This window comes from Ranitomeya imitator, chromosome 1, assembly GCF_032444005.1.
Source record: "Ranitomeya imitator isolate aRanImi1 chromosome 1, aRanImi1.pri, whole genome shotgun sequence".
Taxonomy (NCBI): Eukaryota; Metazoa; Chordata; class Amphibia; order Anura; family Dendrobatidae; genus Ranitomeya; species Ranitomeya imitator.
The window spans coordinates 114,197,998-114,223,792 of record NC_091282.1 but is presented as its reverse complement, the minus strand read 5'-3'; the positions used below and the strand labels follow the sequence as shown (position 1 = coordinate 114,223,792).

General features: G+C 43.4%; 1 protein-coding gene across 2 annotated transcripts in view; it reads right to left on the bottom strand.

Moving 5' to 3' along the window:
- LHFPL2 (LHFPL tetraspan subfamily member 2) overlaps positions 1-25,795 on the bottom strand; it is a 167,606-nt gene that overhangs the window by 30,082 nt on the left and 111,729 nt on the right. For both annotated transcript variants that reach the window (XM_069749909.1, XM_069749915.1), the window contains one exon: positions 9,347-10,029. In XM_069749909.1, the coding sequence (XP_069606010.1) occupies positions 9,347-9,779 (433 nt within the window). In that variant the 5' untranslated portion in view covers positions 9,780-10,029. The remainder of the gene's footprint in view (positions 1-9,346; positions 10,030-25,795) is intronic.

Genomic DNA, 25,795 nt, shown 5'->3' with positions numbered 1-25,795 from the left:
TAGATAAGCCGTTGATGCCGGTGGGCTTAGCTCACCTCCCATTTTGGGGGTGACAGGTTCCCTTTAAGCAACCACCAAAGATGTCTATCACTCTTTAGAACTAAAGGAACAGAATTTGAACAGTCCATTCCTTCTTTCCCGCATAATCATTAATTGGGTTAAAATCCGGAGACCTCCTCCTATGGTTGGCGGCTCCTGCTAAATAGACAGGTTCAACAGATCTTCATCTACTATGTACAGGGGCACAGGTTTAACGTTTATGAATGCATGAGCTTTTTCCCCATGATCCTGTGGCAGATTTCAGCCTTCAGCAGAATCATTAGCATTCAGACATTGGAGGAGAATGAACTATGGAATTTTTCTTGGGACGCACAGCAACAATTATCTTCATCATCACAACATGGAGGATTACAGGAAGGAACAAAACAAATAAACTACTGATGAATAATATAGTACATAGAGGAATTACTAAATATATCAACAAAGTTTAATGATGGACACAAAACCATCTGCTGTCCACTCAATATTAGCCAGGTACAGCCAGGGCTGTGGAGTTGGGAGTCGGAGTCATGGAAATTGAGGAGTTGGGAGTCGGAGGTCTGGCTTACCGTCTCCACAGCCCTGCGTACAGCATAAGCCTGCAGCTTTTGTAAAATCCAACAATTCCTACTGCTATGATCATTATTTATGTGGCTATAATTGCATGGTCCGGTTATAAAATGTTCTCATGGACTACCAGAAGCTAGCTAATACTGCTATAAGGCACCAAGTGTTAGATGGGCTCTTTAACATTATTAGAGAATGTGGGGAAAGGAGCTCGGGACCATTGGTTCAATTCTTGCCATAACATACAAAACAACCAAATTCATAGTTATTGCCAGCTGTTCATTGCAGACCGGCTAATACTCATCCAGCCAGGGACCCCATCTGACATCTATATGCCCTAATCTACTATATAAAGCTGAATGTGTGTGTGTGTGTGTGTGTGTGTGTGTGTGTGTGTGTGTGTGTGTGTGTGTGTGTGTGTGTGTATGTCCGGGATTGGCATCTGCACCGTCATAGGCTATATTGTGAGGCGAAATTTTAACCCCGCGCTTTCCAATTCACCAAACAATTTTGCCCCTATCTACATAATGGGGAAAAAAGGGAAAGGAAAAGTGTTGGAAGCGTCGCAGCTACAGCAACAAAATTTTGCACAGTCACACGTCTGGACCCCGAGAGCATCATAGGCTATGTTGTGAGGTGAAATTTTAACCCCGCGCTTTCCAATTCACCAAACAATTTTGCCCCTATCTACATAATGGGGAAAAAGTGAAATGAAAAGTGTTGGAGGCGAATTGACAGCTGCCAGATGTGAACAAGGGGGACTTAAAGAATGAGAGCGATGGCGCCAAAGAGTATATACCATACAGTTGCTAAAGTGGAGCCCCGACATGGGATACTCACCACACATGGGGATATGAACACACACACAAAATGCGCCACACACTACCACGTGCTTGAACACATATACCACCCTCAGCACACATTTCACCACACATACACCAACCTCGCCACATAAAAGTCGAAACACAAAAGTCGCCACTCAAAACTCGCCACATGCAAAAACTAGGCTCACGCAAAACTCGCCACAAGTGCAAAACTCACCTCATGGAAAACTCGCCACACGCAAAACTTGCACACGCAGAAAAATTGCCATATGCACAAAATTTGCAACACATGCAAAAGTTGCCTCACACAAAACTTGCACATACTCAAAAGGCAGCAGACATAAAACTCACCACGCGCAAAACTCGCCATGCGCAAAACTTGCTGCACACAACTTGCTACACTAACCTGTTACATGCAACTCGACACACAAAGAGTTGCTACACGCATGTTGCCACACAAAACTCAACACACACAACTTGACAAACGAAACTCGCCCTAAAACACACACAAGTCTGGTATTAGCCTTCAAAAATAAAAATCTGATTAATAAGCAGACAAACTACAAGAGCAACAAATGTACCATATAGGAAAGACAGCAGCTGTCAGTCACATGACCTGTCTATTATGTATATGTGTGAGCTAATATATACTGCCTGGGGGAGGGCTTCCTGTTGGCTGGGGATATATCAGGCTGCCAATTTATCTTACAAATACTGAGGTAAAAATACTGAGCAAATAACGTGTTAATGAGGTCTAATACAGGAGATCACACAGGTATATACTATATACAGGGGAGATGACACACAGATATATACTATATACAGGAGGAGATGACATAAAGGTATATACTAAATGCAGGAGGAGATGACACAGGTATATACTATATACAGGAGCAGATTACCTACAGGTATATACTATATACAGGAGGAGATGACATACAGGTATATACTATATATAGGAGGAGATGACATACAGGTATATACTATATATAGGAGGAGATGACATACAGGTATATACTATATACAGGGGAGATGACACACAGCAGGTATATACTATATACAGGGGAGATGACATACAGGTATATACTATATACAGGAGATGACATACAGGTGTATACTATATATAAGGGAGATTACAAACATGTATATACTGAGGTGAAAATGAGAGGTGTGAGGTGAAAATGAAAAGGTGTGAGTGCAAAATGAGAGGAGTGAGGGAAAATAGTGTAGTGATAGGAAAATGACAGATGTGAGGTCGAAATGACAAGTGTTAGGGGGGAATGAGAGGAGTGAGGGAGAAAATGAGAGGTGTGAGGGAGAAAATGAGAGATGTGAGGGGAAAAATGAGAGGCGTGATGGGAAAATAAGAGAAGTGACATGCTATAACTAACCACAGATATTTACTTTGACCAGGCAATGCCGGGCTCTTCAGCTAGTAGGATATATAAAGGGATTATCGCGATGACACTCCATGCAAAATCTTATTTACAGCAGCTGCCAGTGATGGCGGTGACAAAGAAGGGGAGGCAATAGACCAGCAGTTAATTAAATAGGTGGCCAACTGGTAAGTCAACACTAAAGCCCCTCATACACATTGGATAAAAATGCGATGACGATCGTTTGTCGATGGCCCATAACATTTCACAGACTGTCAGCCAATATTGAAGCTTTTTCAGCCAATTATACAACTAATGCTGATCATCAGCTGAAGAAATCCAACCCGGCTGATCGATTGTTTGCTAAAAAACGGCCAATTAATTAGATTTTTATGCAATGTATATCGCGATCTTAAAGCATAATGAATAAAGTTCCCATGAAGCGATTAGTTGATTATGAGCAATATAAAAAGTTATGCTGGGAACTTCCTAGACAGGCAAATGTTTCATCATTTACTGGTATTTACAGGAATCTTTGATTTGGTAAAGTCATTACATAAATCAGTAAAACTTTCCAGACTCACAAAGAACAAACTGTTTCTATAAAGTGAAAAGTTGATAAGTAAGAAAAAAGTGTTGAATGTGAAGTGAGAATCCTACAAAGTCTCACAATGGTCAGGAAGAAAATACTTCTGTGCTCTGCACACGGAAGATCGCACATGGAAGATCGTACTGCTCAGCTGTGTTTACCCACGAGGGAAAACCTAGATAAATAGGATGCCAGGATCCTGACACTGGAATTATGGGACTGAATTACAAATTAGTGGTTCTGTGATTTTCGTTTGCTCCAACAATAGCCAATTAACCTTCATTCACTGAGTCAATTCAAGAACAGATCTCAGGGTAATTTGACGGCTGTCACCCATTATTATAGATGTATATCTGCCTAGACCTGCACAATACATACAATTTATAACATACAGTTACAACATAGTTGAAAACTTAAAGGGGTGGTCAGGGACCTTTACATTGAGCATAGGTCATAAATATATATAAGCGGTGCGGTTGTAATACCGGGCACTCAGGCTGTGTGCACACGATGCAGATTTGGTGCAGAAAAATCTGCTGCAGTTCTGCACTAAATCTGCATCTCCTGGCAGAATCTGCAGGTGCGTTTTTTATGCGTTTTTGATGCGTTTTTTGAGCACAAATCTGCACAAAAAACGCATAAAAAACGCATAAAAACGCATCAAAAACGCATCAAAAACGCATCAAAAACGCATAAAAAACGCACCTGCAGATTTCTATTATGGAGGGGTGCAGAAACGCTGCAGAACTGCACAAAAGAAGTGACAGGCACTTCTTTGAAATCTGCAGCGTTTCTGCGCAGATTTTTCTGCACCATGTGCACAGCTTTTTTTTTTTCACATTGATTTACATTGTACTGTGATCACAGTGCAGTTCTGCAGCGTTTCTGCTGCAGAAAAATCTGCTGCAGTTCTGCACTAAATCTGCATCGTGTGCACATACCCTTAGCCTATCAGCTGATCAGCCGGATGTGAAGAGTTGTGAAGCTGAAGAGTACAGTTCCAGCAACAGTAAGTGGCTGCGGCCGGGTACCGCACATGCTCCTCTTATATGAATAGAAGGTGGATGTGAAGTACCTGGCCATGGCCACTATGCAGGTGACGAAGCTCCGCAACTTGGCACCCCTGGATCAGCAAGGGCGCCGCACCCCCACCAATCAGTTATTGATGACATATTCTAAGGATAAGTCATCAATGTAAAAGGCCTGGACAACCCCTTTAAATATCACCTGTCACTTGCCATAAATATGTATTTTTTTTTTACTTGGTGTAAATGCAGCTGTTCTCCTGAATCTGACGTCTTTCTTTTGTGCCTGATCATTCCCGAGATATGGCTTCCTCTTCCCTGCGCAGAAATGTTATCTTTTTAGTCAAATCGGGTGTCATCATTAATACTTCTGGAAGACCAAGCCCTCAAATGACAAGATTAGATTTCTATACTGGGAAGAGGAGGCCATATCTTGGGAATGGAGAGGAGCAGGAACAAAAGAAAAAACATGCCAGATTGAGAACATCAGGTAAAACAATTACATAATTAACTATAGCAAGTGACAGCTCCTCTTTAAAACTAACATCAAATGGACACTAGCAGATCTAGATGATCAATGGTTCCATTTTGTTAATGAAAAAACAACTTTAGTAGTGGAAAGTCTTATAGGGTATACAACCACAATCCAAGTTCTGTACCGTAGCATATGGCCATCACAGAGAGATAGTCCTTTGCTCAGGATCAAACTCCATCAGCCAGAACAAATGTATTACATGGGCAGCAATCTATGTGAAGACCAGATTACGGTACTTGTCTTCTAATTAGCGATTTTCAATTAACAACTTTGGATTTATAGAGGAGAACTTTATCAGCCCTTCTGACATGCTCGCATGAGTAAATGGTTGCATTCTTCACAAAAAAAAGAAAAGAATCAACATCGTTATGTAGTTGCTCTGTTATTCTCTGGAAATGTATACCTATGTGCTACCACTAGCCATGTTAAACTGACCACAATGCCTAAATTGACCAAGTGTCTCCTGCCCTGAACTTACAGCCCCATAGGCATTTATGAGGTTATAAGGAGACCCTCGGGCTGTTTGAGCATTGTAGTCAGTCCTTTACAACCCCTTCACCACATGACGTGAATAAGATTTTATATATATTTTTAATCAAACCTTAAATGCCATCTACCCAATGCCAAAGTAAATTCTTCATCTAATTTCTGGAGTTTGCAGGACACGTGAGCAGCAGAAACCATCGAGGTCTCTCCAATTATGTTACAAGAAGGAGAAAATGACTCAGGAAACAAAGTGGCTGCCTGTTGTATGTCTCTTCACAGCTAGATAATGTCAGATCCGGCTCCTTTGTGGACTTCATCTCATTAGTCTGTGCCATGTGGTAAGAGCTGTGCAGAGCTCCTGCCCTCAATATGAATTTCCATAGGCGGCAGCAAAAATAGAACTAAACGGTTATCATTTAAACATGTCTGTCAACAGCTCGAGCCCGCACCAAATCTCATTTCCTCCTGGTCCTCTGGCTTCCTTCAGCCCCAAAGGCACCTGTCTGCAGATCGAACTGTCTAGTGCAGCGGGCATGTTTGTCTTCACACTTTACAGAATCACAGTAATATTAAAATACTCTAAGGCTATGTGCACACGTCCGGAATTGCCGTGGAAATTTTCGCAATTCCGGAACTCCCTGCCGCAGGAAAAACGCATGAGGAATTGGCATGCGTTTTCCCGCTAAACACTAGCGTTTTACAAGCGTAATTAGCTTGCAGAATGCTAGCATTTTCCAAGCGATCTGTAGCATCGCTTGGAAAACTGATTGACAGGTTGGTCACACTTGTCAAACATAGTGTTTGACAAGTGTGACCAACTTTTTACTATTGATGCTGCCTATGCAGTAAAAAAATATAATGTTAAAAATAATTTTTAAAAAAATATTGCGATATTCTCACCTTCCGGCGTCCCCCACAGCATTCCCAATGCTCGCGTTCCCAGTAATGCATTGCGAGAATGACCTGTGATGACCGCTAAGTCATCACAGGTCATTGCCGCAAGGCATTATTGGGAACGGGAGCATCGCGAGGAGCAGGAAGACTGCCAGGAACGCCGGAAGGTGAGAATATCACGAGTTTTTATTTTTTTTTTTTTTTAACAATTATATGGTTCCCAGGGCCTGGAGGAGAGTCTCCTCTCCTCCACCCTGGGTACCAACCGCACATGATCCGCTTACTTCCCACATGGTGGGCATAGCCACATGTGGAAAGTAAGCGGATCAATGCATTCCTATGTGTGCGGAATCCCCGCGATTCCGCACAAAGAATGAACATGCTGCGCTTTTTTCCGGAATGCGATTCCGCCGTGGAAAAAAACGCAACATGTGCACAATAATTGCGGATTGCATTCTAATAATAGGATGCTTAAGGTATTCTTTTTTTCTTCGCGGTTTTATAGCGAAAAATCCTGAACGTGTGCACACAGCCTAATACAGACTTTTTCCTAATAAAATACCTGAAAAGAGATACAACGATATAGCAAGTGGACAAGCCCATCAGTTGTGACCCAAACAACCCGAAAAATGTTGGCAACACTTTAGTTTGTTCACCCATGTGCATAGTTTCGGCTCATTAATAGTGATGAATGAGCGATAAGGTGTTATCCGAGCATGAGTGGGGGAAGTACTCCAAATATTGGAATCAGATGGTGAGAAAAGGGAGTTTAATGAGTTCATGCAACATTTCAGTTTAAAACAGCAGAACCATTGGCTGGAGAAAGTCTCTATTTTGAGCCGAAAGGTCACATGGGCTGATTAAAATCAGGGCAGACAGGAGAGGAATACATAGACAGATACAAAATGTATAGATACACAACAGATAGGCAAGGACAAACAGACATAGCCAAAAAAGTGACATTTTGTATAAAAGAAGCAAAGTTACCCAGATTTTACACACGCCAGTATACGTCTATATACAATGGTGTGAACCTGCTGTACTACAGCCAGTTCCAGTGACTAGGGAAGAAATCTGACAAGAACACTGGAGATTACCATGTACAAATATTGACAAGGTCCTGACCGTTGCTATGAAATAACCAATGTGACCTTTGAGGTAGAGAAGGTAATAATCCATCTGGTAGAATGCAGGGCTGTGGAGTCGGAGTCATTGAGTCAGTGTCGGTATAAAATGGACCGACTCCGAAAATATATAAAAAAAATTGGGTACAGTAGTACAGTGCAGGATGTGCTGTAAATGTTTTCATAATTTTGATCCAAAATGTATCGTTTCTCCTTGCAGAGAGTGACATGTTAAGCATGTTGAGGTGAGGAGACTTAAAGCCGCAATGTTCCTCTGGGAAATATGCAGATTGTCTCTTCAGAGAGGAAGAGGACTAGAACTCTAGTGCCACCTATTGGAAGTAGCAATCCTAACAGTCAGTGTCGACCCTTTAACGAGCCTTGTCACATGACTTAGGATAAAAGTGAAAACAGAATCTCAATTTGCAGACACCATTTCGGGGGTAGTGCCCCTCATCAGTGCAAAGTGGAGATCTGGTTTGGCTGATTGAGAGGCGTCTGACCGGGATATTAGACATGTTAGAAGTGTCTGTCCAACCTGTGGATTCCCTTCTGTTGCGGAGACGTTTTAGAAACCACAGGATGGAGACCAGAGATATAGAGAGACAGAAAAGAGATAAGTGAGAATTATGGCACATAAAATACACAATATCCTCATTGATTGCATACCAGCCAAACCAATCTCCACTTTGCGTTGACGGGGAGCAGTACCCCGAACCACAGTGTCTGGAAATTGAGTTTCTGGTTTGGCTTTTATCCTAAGTCATGTGACAAGGCTCGTTAAAGGGTTGACATTGACTGTTAGGATTGTTACTTCCAATAGCTGGCACTAGAGTTCTAGCCCTCTTCCTCTCTGAAGAGACAATTTGCATAATAATTTGGGAAAGTTATGAAATGTCTTATAAATGTCTGTTCCTGATCTAAGGATCTCGGCTTTTATTTGAATGAATCCGTGCTGCACTTTATGTACATTCTCAGTAGTGACCAGTGCTGCTGAGTCATAGAGGAGATGAATCTGTGCTGCACTATGTACATGCTCAGTAGTGACCAGTGCTGTGGAGTCATATAGATTAATCTGTGCTGCACTATGTACATGCTCAGTATTGACCAGTGCTGTGGAGTCATATAGATTAATCTGTGCTGCACTATGTACATGCTCAGTATTGACCAGTGCTGTGGAGTCAGAGGAATCTGTGCTTCACTATATGTACATCGTCAGTAGTGACCAGTGCTGCGGAGTCATAGAGGAGATGAATCTGTGCTGCACTATGTACATGCTCAGTAGTGACCAATGATGTGGAGTCAGAGGAATCTGTGCTTCACTATATGTACATCGTCAGTAGTGACCAGTGCTGTGGAGTCGGTCTCGGAGTCCGGGAAATCGAGGAGTCAGAAGTTTGGCTTACCGACCCCATGGCCCTGGTAGAAAGCAACTATCCATCTGTATGCAGTGATACAACTCAATTCTAGTTACAACACTCTGACATTCACTTATAGATCGGCATGAGGTGGATGACAACGTGAAGTTCATAAAATCATCAAGCTCCTTCATTGCCTTCAGTTACTTCGTCCATTGTACAGATCTGTAAATCTAATGTCTCTTCTCACATAACCAGCCCTTAGTGGGCCACACAATGCACCTTCCAGGGGTCAACACTACATACTTTACCTTTCTGCTAAACACCAAGGCCCCAAAGAGATGCGATGTGAAAGACACAGAGCTCTGCTGCATCCATATTAGAAGTGTCCGTCCAACCTGTGGATTCCCATCTGTTGCGGAGACGTTTTAGAAACCACAGGTTGGAGACCAGCGATATAGAGAGACAGAAAAGAGATAAGCGAGAGTTATTGCACATAAAATACACAATATTCTCATTGATTACGTACCTGCAATTCCTTGTAGCAGCCCGCACACATTGAATATACTTTTTTTCATTACACTTTGCACGCACATTGTAAAAACAGAAACAAAAGCTACGATACAGAGGATGGATATGCCCACGGCAAGGAAGATAGCTGTAGCCTGCCAGAAGCCACTCGCTATCTCACTGAAGTGCTCCGCATACGGCCCACAAAGCGCATCTCTTCTGAAGTACTGTACTTTAGGCACTTTAATACAACGTCCATAGATGCCCAATGTTGGCCGATAAGGCTCATGGTGACCGCCGGTCCTGTTATCGATATTTGTGCTCTTTGCTTTGCCGATCAGCCAGTCCTCACTCATAAAAGCTATGAGTTCTCCAAAGGCAACGACAATACTCAGGATGGTCCACAGCATAGAGCGGCATGTTACTATGACATGACACATGGTGTAGACCATTGACTGTCCACAACCAGTGCTAAATCAGATTTTAGGCACAGAATAAAATTTGAGAATCCTGGAGAAAGGGGAAAAAAAGAAATCCTTTTCGAGGCTTTATAATCCAGTGGTTTTGCAATCAATGAAGGAGCTCACTCCTCATCTGTCCTCGGCTTCACAATTCCTCTGCTCCAACAGTCATAGTGAAACACGATGCTTCAATGTTCCAAGGGAGCTCCCAGGCTCGGCCCTCCGGGATGACATCACAGATCTGCGGAGAAAGGCAGAGACAGAAGAGATACAGTAAAGATTGCGGACAGTTTCACATACCTAATCAATTCTATAATCTGTCAAAGTCAACAATGGAGACATTATAGCCTCCATGAAGCCTGCCCCATCTATGTAAGGGCTATCAGGAATACCTCAAAGTTTTCAAAAGTGATCCGATAAGGAACATAGCATCGTAGTGGAATAATTCTTTATTAGATTTTTCCACACTGAGAATATAAACTATTTCACTTTTAGAAACTTTGATCCCTGAGTGGAAATGTTGGGAGCAAGGTCCTCCAGCCAGATTGCAGGAAACGGAGTCAATGACTTTAGAGAAACCATATTATTCTGATAAGTTTATTGCCCATACACTACAAAGACTTCATGCCGAAAGAGCGCGTTCTTTCCTTCCAACAATCAGGTACACATACGTACACTTCATTTTTGTACATGCTAGCCATAAATAGTCATGATGTCCCCTAGTTGGCCACACATTGCATGTCATGGAGGTTATTTCTCATATTTTAGCCTTTCTGCTAAACACCAGTTGGCATGGTGTTTGATTTATTTTCTCAAAGGGAAGAGGGGAATAGTTTGCTGCCAAACACCTTTGACTGTGTTCTCTCCCCGAGAGATCAAATTCTGTGTGCCGACATAAGAGATTGACAGGTTCGTTGATACGTGAAGAGGCTATATGAGTATATTAGAGGTTTTACATTTCTCAAAAAGACATTTTAACATTAGGTGTTCTCCTTTAAAAGGGAACCAACATTCTAGAAATAAAGAAAGCTGTGATTATTTTCCTTGGACCACATAGAATAACATGGGTATGAGTGATATCCGTGAAAACTGCAGATAGCACTCATCTGATTAAAATAGTCACCTGCACAAGCCGTTATTCATGAGCGGTGGATGTGTGTCTGCTATAACACATGCCATGTGGCTTACATTACTGAGTGTGCTTCAGCTATTGATATTTTGATATCTCAGAAGTAACTCTTAAAGGTTCCTATACATATTAGGCTTAAAAGGTAATCAGTCATATCCCCAAACATGATTATTTGTAGATATTGGGTTAATCTCGGGGTTAATAGAATTACAAGGTTGCCAAGCTATCTTACTGAATGTGCAGCTACCACGAGACACTGCAGCCTCCGGCTTTCAGTCATAGAGGCGCGGCTGGCGCAGCTGCACTGCTCAGTAAGTGCGCAGTGGCGGCTGTAAACACTCCCCAGGACATCACTTTAACAGCAGGCTCTGCAGAGCATTTGTGCTAGGGTGTGCACACAGCGGCCGTTCACAGAATAGCGAGCGGAGACTGTAGCCACATTGTGACTTCTCTTGTGACTGAAAGCAAGCAGCTCCAGGGAGGAATAAAGTTATTTTTCTCTCAGTAGCCACACTTTCAGGAAAGCGGCCAGACAGTATTATAAAACCTGAATATTTACTGTATATCTAAAGAGTAACAAACTTTGGGGACATGGCAGGTTCCCTTTAAGTCAGCCAAAACAGACAATAGTTTTTAATATTTATGGTGGCCTCCCAACTCTCAACACAGGGAGGGTAGGATTCAAGCTGTTGAATATAAATAGCCATATCTTTTGTTCTCACTGGCGGTAAACCACTGGAAAGGGTGTATGGCAGCAGCACTTTCATAGAAAACGCTCAGCATTAGTTTCTATATATGGAGAAGTCTGGAGAGTAATGGTCAGATGATCAATCGTTCAGCCAACTGCTACCTAACGAGTATGGTGGCCTTTCTGAAAGACATGATACACAAGAAAATATCTAAATTTCATCAAGGTTCTGAACATTCAAGATTTTAGGTTTTCCAGTGTTTGCAAAGCTATTCTTGGGGTCAGGACTGAACTTAAAGGGAACCTGTCAGCTGATACATGCAGCCTGAACCACAGGCAGCATATATAAGCCACTGGGTGTATGATTTCAGACATGTATGTCTGACTCTCAAACACAGCAACATTTCAAAGAGAACATACTTTAAATGCTATCAGGGACCGAGCTATGAGGGAGACTAGTCAGACAGGCAGATCCTAGGCTGCTTCTACCCGCCCTCTCCCTTTGAGTGACAGGTCTCTCCCTGCGTGTGGGTATAGTGAGAGATCTCAGTCATTGGTAGTGGGAGGGGAGAAGCCGTCAGAGACCCACCTGCCTGACCACCCTTCCGTGTGGCTGTCCCCGATGACTTTTAGGCTATGTGCACACGTTGCAGAATGTGTTTTCCTGAGCAAAACCTGACTCCTATTGCAGGAAATCCGCAAAATTAATGAACATGCTGCATTTTTTACCGCAATGGTTTTTTTTTTCGTGGAAAAAAACGCATCATGTGCAAAACAATGTGGAATTCCATTAGAAATAATGGGAAGCATTTTGTAAGTGTTTAAGCGTTTTTCACCGCGGAGAAAACGCGGAAAAAATGCATCGTGTGCATATAGCCTTTGTGATGCAGTGACAGCTAGGGGGCGCTGTGAGTGCTCTTTGGGATGTGCATGGAGGCATATCTATTGTGATAATCGTGGTAAAACAGTGACTGGCTGTGTTGTGAATGGCCGATATGTGTCGCAGAGGGAGTCTGCGTAGTAAGTCTGATGCAATGTTGTTGTTCTGGGACCTGTAGACCCTCAAGTGTGTATATGTATGGTGTAGTGGTAAGGGAGATTTACTAGGCTAGTTGTGTGAGATGGGCGGGACAAACTAGCCACACATCCACACTCCCATCCATCCAGGGGAGTGGTTAAGGGTATATAATGTGACCAGGGTGTGGGTCACATAGTCTCTGTGTGGTTCCAGTGGAAGGTCCTGGAGAGCCTGTGTGTTGGGAGGTCCTGGGAGTAGGACCGGATCCCTGAATAGCACACTGAACCACCTGTGTTGAATTTCCTGGGAGTAGGAGTTCTGAATAGCACATGGTGGGGCTTTGGACCTGGTGAGCCTGGTGTGTTGGATTTTCCTGGGAGTAGGAGTCCTCAATAGCACACTGAACAACCTGTGTGGAATTTCCTGGGAGTAGGAGTTCTGAATAGCACATGGTGGGGCTTTGGACTTGCGGGTGGCCTGGAGTGTTGGACAAGGTCCTGAATAGCACCTGGACAGGTCACATGTGCGGTTCATGTGGGGAAGCTACCATCCTTGGGTCTGTCTGGACTGACTAAGATATGCCGCCTAGGCAAGTTGGTGATCCCTGTGACGCAGCTTTCCCGGAGGAGTGGACTGACAAGGAGTCAGCAGGTGGAGCAGGAGCTCCCGTCAGGTACCTTACAGACTGTTGGTGCTTGGGATGTTCTATGAACTGTGTGGTCTCCCACGGTGACTGAACAGAGTGAGGTTCGGCGTGTTTAGAGACCGCGACCCAGTGTCATATGCGCTGTTATGTGACTTGGGACATTGGTGAAGTGTACGGCGTACAGACACCCATGGTAACTGGGCGAAGTGAGAGGTCCAGCATGTTTAGTGTCTGTGAGTTAAAGCCGTAAATTAAGTGTTAAGTCAAAGCTGCAAGTTAACCCCTTCATGACCTTGGGATTTTTCGTTTTTCCGTGTTCGTTTTTCACTCCCCTCCTTCCCAGAGCCATAACTTTTTTATTTTTCCGTCAATTTGGCCATGTGAGGGCTCATTTTTTGCGGGACAAGTTGTACTTTTGAACGACATCATTGGTTTTAGCATGTCGTGTACTAGAAAACGGGGAAAAAAATTCCAAGTGCGGTGAAATTGCAAAAAAAAGTGCAATCCCACACTTGTTTTTTGTTTGGCTTTTTTGCTAGGTTCACTAAATGCTAAAACTGAACTGACATTATGATTCTTCAGGTCAGTACGAGTTCATAGACATCTAACATGACTAGGTTATTTTTTATCTAAGTGGTGAAAAAAAAATTCCAAACTTTGCTAAAAAAAAAAAAAAAAAAAAATTTGCGCCATTTTCTGATACCCGTAGCGTCTCCATTTTTCGTGATCTGGGGTCGGTTGAGGGCTTATTTTTTGCGTGCCGAGATGACGTTTTTAATGATAGCATTTCAGTGCAGATACGTTCTTTTGATCGCCCGTTATTGCATTTTAATGCAATGTCGCAGCGACCAAAAAAACGTAATTCTGGCGTTTTGAATTTTTTTCCCGCTACGCTGTTTAGCGATCAGGTTAATGCTTTTTTTTAGTTGATAGATCGGGCGATTCTGAGCGCGGCGATACCAAATATGCATAGATTTTATATTTTTTTTTATTGATTTATTTTGATTGGGGCGAAAGGGGGGTGATTTAAACTTTTTATATTTTTTTTTATTTTTTTAACTTTTTTTTTAACTTTTGCCATGCTTCAATAGCCTCCATGGGAGGCTAGAAGCAGGCACAGCACGATCGCCTCTGCTACATAGCAGCGATCTGCTGATCGCTGCTATGTAGCAGAAATGGAGGTGTGCTGTGAGCGCCGACCACAGGGTGGCGCTCACAGCCACCGGCGATCAGTAACCATAGAGGTCTCAAGGACCTCTATGGTTACAATGGAGACGCATCGCCGACCCCCGATCATGTGACGGGGGTCGGCGATGACGTCATTTCCGGCCGCCCGGCCGGAAGCGGTAGTTAAGTGCCGCTGTCTGCGTTTGACAGCGGCATTTAACTAGTTAATAGGTGCGGGCAGATTGCGATTCTGCCCGCGCCTATTACGGGCACATGTCAGCTGTTCAAAACAGCTGACATGTCCCGGCTTTGATGCGGGCTCACCGCAGAGCCCTGCATCAAAACAGGGGATCTGACCTCGGACGTACTATCCCGTCCAAGGTCAGATAGGGGTTAATATCACCAGTTGGTGCCTATTGTGTTTGATGAAAGTATAATATGGACTGTGCATAACCCGGTTTATGACACTTTAATTAACAGCATGGACTGTTTTGTGTTCAAAAATCGTGCCTGACTATGTTAATCCCGTGCCAAGCGAGTGTCCCCCAATATACCGTACTTAGTGAGAGCAGTCTTACACCTTATAGTGGGCAGCATGTACCCACTTCCAGAAACACAACACTAGCATGAACAAAACCTAGCACATTAAATTAAATATTAGTACATATTTATTACTTTGGCCAACGAGCTAAAGACTTATGCTACGGCAAAAGAGAGACTACCATCAGCAAATGGTAATGTGAGCGTGCCCCAACTTATGTGAATTGCTATTTTCCTGGTTATGGAATCAGTGGGATGACACACACTTAGATCACACTTTATTCCCCGAGTTACTCTTCAGCAAGGGAGTGTGAATAATACAGTGTACCTGGCCAAGAACATATTACTAAGCCTTTTCCTTGACAGCTCTATACACCAACTGCACAGTAAAGGGGAAAGGTGCTATAATAGTCACCAGGGTGCAAATACTAGCATTTACAAGGAGAATGTAAACTACTGGTATCCCTTCATTGTTTACTGCCAAGAGAACACACATGAAAAGCAAATGACCAACACACACCCATGATTATTCTGTGCTGGTGATGGGGTGAAGCCGCTGCATATACATTTTCCACTAATACAAGGCAGTTACGGTAATATCTGCTTCCTGGGGTTTTTGCCTTCCTCTGGATCAATATGTTAGGTTATAGGATGCACTCGATGGACTTAGATCTACCTTCAACTTTAAAAACTAAAAATATCACTCAACATAATCATGTTTAATGTCTTTTAAAGAATCTTAGTGCAGTTTTGCATATCAAGTCCTGCACCCCCAAAACTTTGTGTATAAAAAGGTTGCACACTTGACAATAATCACTTTTTTCTTGATTAAGTTCCTTAAAAGTTAAAATCACAGGTTGTTGACCTCTTATAAGGAGAATGGCCACTAGTATGTTATTTCCCTACAGTGCCATTATTGGGGAAATTAAAGCATTATATGGAGTCAATGAAATCAATAGGCTATCTATGGAAATGCAAGGCCATGGCGGATGCTCCAGATTGAGACATATTTAGTAGCTGATTAAATTGGCCTTTCCTATCAACCTATTGATGTCCTATACATACGATAGATCATCAGTATCAGATCGGTCCGATATCTGCTGTCAGGGGCTGGATGCAAATATACTGCTCCTCACCTTCTATTGAAATTAATGGGAGATAAAGTGCTGTCCTCAGCAACGGCCTCTAATCAATGTACGGCGGCCTGTGTTCTGTACCATCCATCGCATATATGGAGTGGATTTCAGCTTAACAGTGGGAGCGCCAAATCACCATCGATCTCATATTGATGACCTATCCTACGTATAGGTGATCAATAGGTCGGTTCAACACAAGCATGATGACTCCGGGCACTTCCCCTGAGGGACTTTAGAAGATCTTGACAGAATTATATATGGGGGATAGTGTGCTCACCAGACACTTGTATGAAAGTCTGAGTTTTATCTGTAAAGGTACCGTCACACTCAGCGACGCTGCAGCGATATAGACAACGAGCCGATCGCTGCAGCGTCGCTGTTTAGGTCGCTGTAGAGACGTCAAACACAGCAACTCCAGAACGATGCAGGAGCGATCCAGTGACGTACTTATCGTTCTCGCTGGTTGTTAGCTCCATGAAAAACATTACTGGCATCGTTGCTTTTGCTGTCAAACAAGACGATACACGCCGACCTGACGACCAAATTAAGTTCTGGACTTCTAGCTCCGACCAGCGATGTCACAGCGGGATCCTGATCGATGCTGCGTGTCAAACACAACGAGATCGCTATCCAGGACGCTGCAGCGCCACGGATCGTTGTCGTTCTCGTTGTAAAGTTGCTGAGTGTGAAGGTACCTTAAGAGTCTTTCATTAGCATTTGTGTTGTTGGCTGCCTGCCCGAGAATCTCTTTCTCAAAAGGTGAGATTTGATAAAGTATATTATACTAGATGGTGGCCCGAATCTAATGCATCGGGTATTCTAGAATATGCATGTCGACGTAGTATATTGCCCAGCCACGTAGTATATTGCCCAGCCACGTAATATTGCCCAGCCACATAATATATTGCCCAGCCACGTAGTATATTACCCAGTCACATAGTATATTGCCCAGCCACGTAGTATATTGCCCAGCCACGTAGTTTATTGCCCAGCCACGTAGTATATTGCCCAGCCACGTAGTATATTGCCCAGCCACGTAGTATATTGCCCAGCCACGTAGTATATTACCCAGTCACGTAGTATATTGCCCAGCCACGTAGTATATAGCAGAGCCACGTAGTACGGTATATTGCCCAGCCACGTAGTATATTACCCAGCCACGTAGTATATTGCCCAGCCACGTAGTATATTGCCCAGCCACGTAGTATATTGCCCAGCCACGTAGTATATAGTAGAGCCACGTAGTATGTTGCCCAGCCACATAGTATGTAGCAGAGCCACGTAGTATGTTGCCCAGCGACCGAGTATATTGTCCAGCCACGTAGTATATTGCCCAGCCACGTAGTATATTGCCCAGCCACGTAGTATATTGCCCAGCCACGTAGTATATTGCCCAGCCACGTAGTATATTGCCCAGCCACGTAGTATATTGCCCAGCCACGTAGTATATTGCCCAGCCACGTAGTATATTGCCCAGCCACGTAGTATATTGCCCAGCCACGTAGTATATTGCCCAGCCACGTAGTACGGTATATTGTCCAGTCACGCAGTATATAGCAGAGCCACGTAGTACGGTATATTGCCCAGTCACGTAGTATATTGCCCAGCCACATAGTATGTAGCAGAGCCACGTAGTATATTGCCCAGTCACGTAGTATGTTGCCCAGTCATGTAGTATATTGCCCAGCCACGTAGTATATTGCCCAGCCACGTAGTATATTGCCCAGCCACGTAGTATATTGCCCAGCCACGTAGTACGGTATATTGTCCAGTCACGTAGTATATAGCAGAGCCACGTAGTACGGTATATTGCCCAGTCACGTAGTATATTGCCCAGCCACATAGTATATAGCAGAGCCACGTAGTATATTGCCCAGTCACGTAGTATGTAGCCCAGTCACGTAGTATATTGCCCAGCCACGTAGTATATTGCCCAGCGACGGAGTATATTGTCCAGCCATAGTATATTGCCCAGCCACATAGTATATTGCCCAGCCACGTAGTATATTGCCCAGCCACGTAGTATATTGCCCAGCCACGTAGTATATTGCCCAGCCACGTAGTATATTGCCCAGCCACGTAGTATATTGCCCAGCCACGTAGTATATTGCCCAGCCACGTAGTATATTGCCGAGCCACGTAGTATATAGCAGAGCCACGTAGTACGGTATATTGCCCAGTCACGTAGTATTTTGCCCAGCCACATAGTATGTAGCAGAGCCACGTAGTATATTGCCCAGCCACGTAGTACGGTATATTGTCCAGTCACGCAGTATATAGCAGAGCCACGTAGTACGGTATATTGCCTAGTCACGTAGTATATTGCCCAGCCACATAGTATGTAGCAGAGCCACGTAGTATATTGCCCAGTCACGTAGTATGTTGCCCAGTCACGTAGTATATTGCCCAGTCACGTAGTATATTGCCCAGTCACGTAGTATATTGCCCAGCCACGTAGTATATTGCCCAGCCACGTAGTATATTGCCCAGCCACGTAGTATATTGCCCAGCCACGTAGTATATTGCCCAGCCACGTAGTATATTGCCCAGCCACGTAGTATATTGCCCAGCCACGTAGTATATAGCAGAGCCACATAGTACGGTATATTGCCCAGTCACGTAGTATTTTGCCCAGCCACATAGTATGTAGCAGAGCCACGTAGTATATTGCCCAGCCACGTAGTACGGTATATTGTCCAGTCACGCAGTATATAGCAGAGCCACGTAGTACGGTATATTGCCCAGTCACGTAGTATATTGCCCAGCCACATAGTATGTAGCAGAGCCACGTAGTATATTGCCCAGTCACGTAGTATGTTGCCCAGTCACGTAGTATATTGCCCAGCCACGTAGTATATTGCCCAGCCACGTAGTATATTGCCCAGTCACGTAGTATATTGCCCAGCCACGTAGTATATTGCCCAGCCACGTAGTATATTGCCCAGCCACGTAGTATATTGCCCAGCGACGGAGTATATTGTCCAGCCATAGTATATTGCCCAGCCACGTAGTATATTGCCCAGCCACGTAGTATATTGCCCAGCCACGTAGTATATTGCCCAGCCACGTAGTATATTGCCCAGCCACGTAGTATATTGCCCAGCCACGTAGTATATTGCCCAGCCACGTAGTATATTGCCCAGCCACGTAGTATATTGCCCAGCCACATAGTATATAGCAGAGCCACGTAGTATATTGCCCAGCCACGTAGTATATTGCCCAGCCACGTAGTATATTGCCCAGCGACGGAGTATATTGTCCAGCCATAGTATATTGCCCAGCCATGTAGTATAGTGCCCAGCACAGCGCCACGTAGTATAGAGACTTAAAAAAATAAACATATACTCACCTTCCGAAGGCCCGTTGGAAGTCCTGCTATACTCACCGTCCGCCGCCTTTGCCGCTCGTCGCCACGCTCCTGGGACCACTCCATTGCAAACGGCAGCTTCCGGTGGTCCCAGGGCTGGTGTGAGCAGCACCTATGATGATGTCGCAGTCACATGACCGTGACGTCACGGCAGGTCCTTGTCGCACAGCAGCCCTGGGACCGGAAGCCTCCGCTTGCAATGGAGCGGTCCCAGGAGCGTGGCGAGGAGCGGCAAAGGCGGCGGACGGTGAGTATAGCAGGTTTTTTGTTTTTTTTATTATTTTTAACATGACATATTTTTACTATTGATGCTGCATAGCATCAATAGTAAATAGTTGGGGACACACAAGGTTAATAGCAGCGGTAACGGAGTGCGTTACACCGCGGGCCGTTACCACTGCCATTAACCCTGTGTGAGCGGTGAGTGGAGGGGATTACGGAGCGGGCGCCGGGCAGTGAGTGCAGGAGAGATGGGGAGGGACTAATCGGACTGTGGCCGTCGCTGATTGGTCACGGCAGCCATGACAGGCAGCTGCCGAGACCAATCAGCGAATGAATAACCGTGACAGAAGGACAGACAGACAGACGGAAGTGACCCTTAGTCACCCTTATATATATAGATCCTTTATATAGCACTAACGTTCTGCAGCACTGCACAGAGATTACCATTACTTACATTGCTCCATGTCTCAATTTAAGCTCTTAATTTTAATTCCAACAACATACAAATATGTTTCGATGTACAAAATCATGCATTATCAAGGAGAGAACAAACAAACTCCATGCACATGTTGGCCTTGGTTGGATTGGAAACCAGGAAATCAGCGCCTTAAGATACTAATGACAGTGCTAACTATATATATATATTATTTTTATGTTAAATATAAAGCTAAAACAGAAGACCTTTCAAACACAAGCATCCTTGGATGACACAAAGGCGTAACACCAGCCCCATTACAGGCCAAAGAGCAGAACTTTGCATTTGTACTCTACACAAACAAAATGTTTCTCTAAAGTTAAGGAACAAACTCAAACAAAAACTCTTTGTTGGAAAATGTTGACAGCTAACAGTGCTTGGTACATATCAGTCTTGTTAAGCTGAGGAGAGATAAAAGCAGATAAGTTACAGTAACATAGGGACAGATTGCTTTGACAGAGCACAGGAACAAAGTTTGAGTTTACTTTTCCGGGTGGGAATCTTCTGATAAGATTGCAATGCCAAACAGCTCTGTTCACACTGTAAATGACGTAAACACAACATGGTAAATCCATGCCCATCTCCCTGACACCCTGCACATGAAAAGGATGAACACATGTCAGGACAGGCTACAATGCCCAAGGTTTATATTACCAGTACAGCATAAATAAACAGTGTGATGAGTTGTTAGTATCTACGAGACCCTGAGGGTCACAATAATTAAATGGGAAGCAAACAAAAAAAGCTGGTTTTAACAAACTGATGCAGTACATTAGCTCATTTGGCAAATGTTTATATTAATAAATAATAATAAATAATATTATCCAGAAAACAAACTAAAAGAACATCACACTTTATAGAGTGAGGCCAAAGGTAAAATAGTTATTTAGAAGATAGTAAAGCTTCTATGCATATTAGATAAAAGTTCACAAAACCTTCAGATTTTGCACAGATCAGCCAACCATCTAAAGTCCACCTCGGTTCAGTTCCTAGAACCTCCGGGGTTCTGATTAGTCAGTTTCCCAGCAATCAGTACATTGTCTCCTATCCCTTTGATAAAGGATATCTTATTATCTCAAGAATAACTATTTAAAGTCTCCTCGGCTCCACAATGATGTCCAACTTATCCATATAAAAAATATGGGTCAGATGAAGTTTGAGTCTTCACAGAATCAAGTGCCTAGGAGAAATCTACAAACAATAACTCTGATCTCCTGAAACTTCACCTTTAGGAAAACGTAATGCACAAACTCGAGATCTGTATATTCACAGAGTTGACCTGAGACAGGTTTATTTTATTTTTTTTTTACATAGAAAACAGATTATAGAGTTTAGTTTAGTCACGATCTGATTAGTTACTCAGGGGAACAACAGTTTTCATGCATAGGGCCCACCCTGTTCATAATGTAGTTCTACAGCTTGGATGTTTTCCTCAAAATTGCTTGGGTCTTCTCTTGGTAGTTCGGTTTACTCCCTCATGAAAATGCTGAAGAATATATTGGTGTTATATAAACAAAAGAATTACATGACGGCACGAAGTGTAACATTTTTGTGAAAAGCAATCAAGATCACATAAGATGGCCATGCACATCAGATCAACCAACAGAATGTACCTTTGGCCGAGAAGGGAGAAGACACTGCCCCCATCTGGTCTTCTACGCCATCAGTGATACTCATTTTTTATAGTTTCCAGCCCCAATGCTCCACACTGCAAAATTCTTCCACAAACAATATGAACTGTTCTTACTGTTTTCCCAAGACACAAATGGTCTTCAGCATAAAACAATATATCTGGATTGATTTCATACCAGAGAAGCAGCATCCGGATGAAAAATATCTGCTGTGACCTTAGTATGTGCTGAAGAGGAAACCAATCACTGACACTTGGAGGAACCACACAATTCTACTGACAGAGAGCAGGACTCACTATTGGGACTAGAGGATTGATGAGCAATCTGCTTCAGCTCAGTATGGGGGCAATGTTATATTACGCATATGTCAAAGTCGCTCTCGTTTTCCAGGAACGCAATGTGATGCCATAAACACAGAATCCTCTAACATCATGCACTACAAAGATGTTAATACAACTTGTTATTGATTCCAAATACCTCACACACAACACTGAAACTACTTTCCTAATAGTCCTGAATAGGTCTTAGTAGTCTTTCAGGAAAAATGGTAAAAGGTTGCATCTCTTACATATCTCATTAGTGATGAGCGAGTGTGCTCAGATATCATATTATCCAAGCATTCTCTGGCATTATCCAAGTAATCTGATTGAGGACTCTGCTGCATCAAGGGATCGAGGAAAGCTATTCTAAAGTCCCCCCATACACTTTAGGTAGCTGTTGGTCGAACAATTGTTTAACGAAATTGTTCATCTGCCAGCTCTCCCATACACAGGAGCACTCAGCTGGCCAAGCGCTCCGGTGTCCGTAATGAGATTTCTACTTGGCCAAGTGCTCCTGTGTCCACCATGAGAATTCTCCTTGGCCAAGCACTCCTGTGTCCACCATGAGACTTCTCCATAGCCAAGAGCTCCTGTGTCCACCATGAGACTTCTCCTTGGCCAAGCGCTCCTGTGTCCACCATGTGACTTCTCCATGGCCAAGCGCTCGTGTGCACCATGAGACTTCTCCATGGCCAAGCGCTCCTGTGTCCACCATGTGACTTCTCCATGGCCAAGCGCTCCTGTGTCCACCATGTGACTTCTCCATGGCCAAGCGCTCCTGTGTCCACCATGTGACTTCTCCATGGCCAAGCGCTCGTGTGCACCATGAGACTTCTCCATGGCCAAGTGCTCCTGTGTCCACCATGAGACTTCGCTACACACCACTCATGACCAACTTTAAAACATAACTCTAAACTCGAGACTGTCAAAATTATCCTTGTAATGACAGAGCTTGTAACCCTTGTTGGGGACAACCAACTACTCTTTTGGTGATGTAGATCAGGGGTCCCCAACTCCAGGCCTCGAGGGCCGCCAACAGTGCAGGTTTTCAGGATTTCTTTAGTATTGCATTGGTGGTAATGTGATCATCTGCACAGGTGATGATTCCAACCCCTGTGCAATACTAAGGAAATCCTGAAAACCTGCACTGTTGGCGGCCCTCGAGGCCTGGAGTTGGGGACCACTGATGTAGATGTTTAGATGTCTGTTGCTACCTGGCTATTTTTATGATTTTTTTTTTAAAATTATTGCTCCGCTGTTGTATTGACTTTGCACTTTGTGATATGCATAAAAAACGCTTAAGGTCATTATTCCTGAAAACACCACCAAAATGGCCTCTGAAAATCATTATCTATATAGATATCTCATTTTCTCTTAGGCTGTGCTCACATGTCCAATAGTGGTCAGTTAAAACAGATCAAGCAGCAATCCATTGGAAAAACAAAGCTGTGCAGACAACATTTTAGTCCATTTTTAAATAAAAAAATAAACTGATCCAGTTTATTAGTTAACATTGAAGTCTATGGAAATGGTTCTATTATGCTACTTTCACACATCAGGGTTTTTGCATCAGGCACAATACGGCAAATTAAAAAAAAAAAAAAAAAAAGAAAAACACATCCGTTTTTTTTTCCCTGCCAGATTTTTTTCTCATAGAATTGTATTAGCGCCGGATTGCGCCTGATGTCCCAACGTTTCATATGTTTTTTGCTGGATCCGTCAAAAATTCGTTTTCTGGCAGACGTTGAAAACATCCAGAGGAATGTTTTTCTCTGTCCGGCAGAAAACCGCAAAATGACCGCATTTACTCCATGGCGCTTTACATGTGAAAAAAGGGGCATACATAGACAAGTATAATCAACATGAGCAATACAATGCACACTCAAGTACAGAAGGAGAGAGGACCCTGCCCGCGAGGGCTCACAGTCTGCAGGGGATGCACTAGGAGGTGGTAGAGCTGGTTGTGCGGCGTTCAGCAGACTGAAGATCACTGCAGGCTCTCTCTCTCTGTGTATATATATATATATATATATATATATATATATATATAAGAAACCCACGCAAACACGGGGAGAACATACAAACTCTTTACAGATGTTGTCCTGGGTGGGATTAGAACCCAGGACCCCAGCGCTGCAAGGCTGCAATACTAACCACTGCACCGCCGTGCTGCCCAGTAGCAGAAGTACAGAAGTAAGTGGAGCTTCAGGGAGGAAGAGGGGAGGAAGTACGCAGCCATCCGCAGTCCTCCTGAACTCAAATGTGAAACCAGCCTAACGGATCAATTTTCGATAGACTTTAATTAAAAAAAATTAGATCCAGCAGAGATCTGTTATTTAAAAACAGATTAAAAAGTTGTCCTTCACAACTTTTTTGCCAATGGATTACTGCTGGATCTGTTCTAACTGATTTACTATTGGACATAGCCTTCGTAATATATTGAATGCTTTGAAAAACCACTACATTTATGCTTTACGATATGGATAAATTTTATAAGACCAAAGCTTGTCCAAATGGTGAACTCCAAATACTTGCTTTGTAAGTCTCCAAACTACCATGTAAGGAAAGTATTTATTGACTATCAAACTGACTCATCACTGGCTTAGAACATTGGCAATTGTCAGTGATGCAGCAGATCAGCGTTCACAAATACGAGAAGAAAAAGACAGTAAAAACTTCACTCTTCTTGATTTAGTCTAGCTTCACTGTTACCCTGAATCGTGTATACGCTCGACTCAACCCCATAGAGAATCAGTGTTGTATACAATGAGCATAAGAGGCCGCTCTTGTCTTTATAACAAAGGACCGACTATAGTGGATGTGTTCCTAGACAGAAAAGAGTTTCTGTAATTACCTTTTCATTCACGACTCATCCAACACCAATAAAGACAACCAAAAGAAAGGTGGATTACCAAAACAATAGTCCTTGTGAGCATGACAATTTCAACTCAGTCATGGGCATAAAATAAAATACAAGGCATTTAAAAAAAAAAAAAAAAAAAAAAAAATCACAAGATACTCCATAGTTTAGGTACAATATACAGGGTTGCTTGAAAGTTTGTGTACCCTTCAGAATTGCACTTATTTCTGCACACTTTTGACCTAAAACTACATGAGATTTTCACACAAATTCTAAACAAAGAACCAAATCACACAGACACGTACAAATATTGATGATTGTTATTTTTTATTAAGGGAAATGATCCAATCCATCAGCCTCAAGGACACCGTTCTCTCCTGGTTCTCCTCTTATCTCTCTGACCGCCCCTTCACTGTATTTTTTGCTGGCTCCTCTTCATCTTAGGCTACTTTCACACTAGCGTTTTCTGCAATCCGTCACAATGCGTCGTTTTGCAGAAAAAACGCATCCTGCAAAAGTGCTTGCAGGATGCGTTTTTTTCCCCATAGACTTGTATTGACGACGCATTTGCGACGGATTGCCACACGTCGCATCCGTCGAGCGACAGATGCGTTGTGCTTTGGCGGACCGTCGGGAGCAAAAAACGCTACATGTAACGTTTTTTGCTCCTGACGGACCGCTTTTTCCGACCGCGCATGCGCGGCCAGAACTCCGCCCCCACCTCCCCGCACCTTACAATGGGGCAGCGGATGTGCCGGAAAAATGCATCCGCTGCACCCATTGTGCAATGCAGCAAACGCTAGCGTCG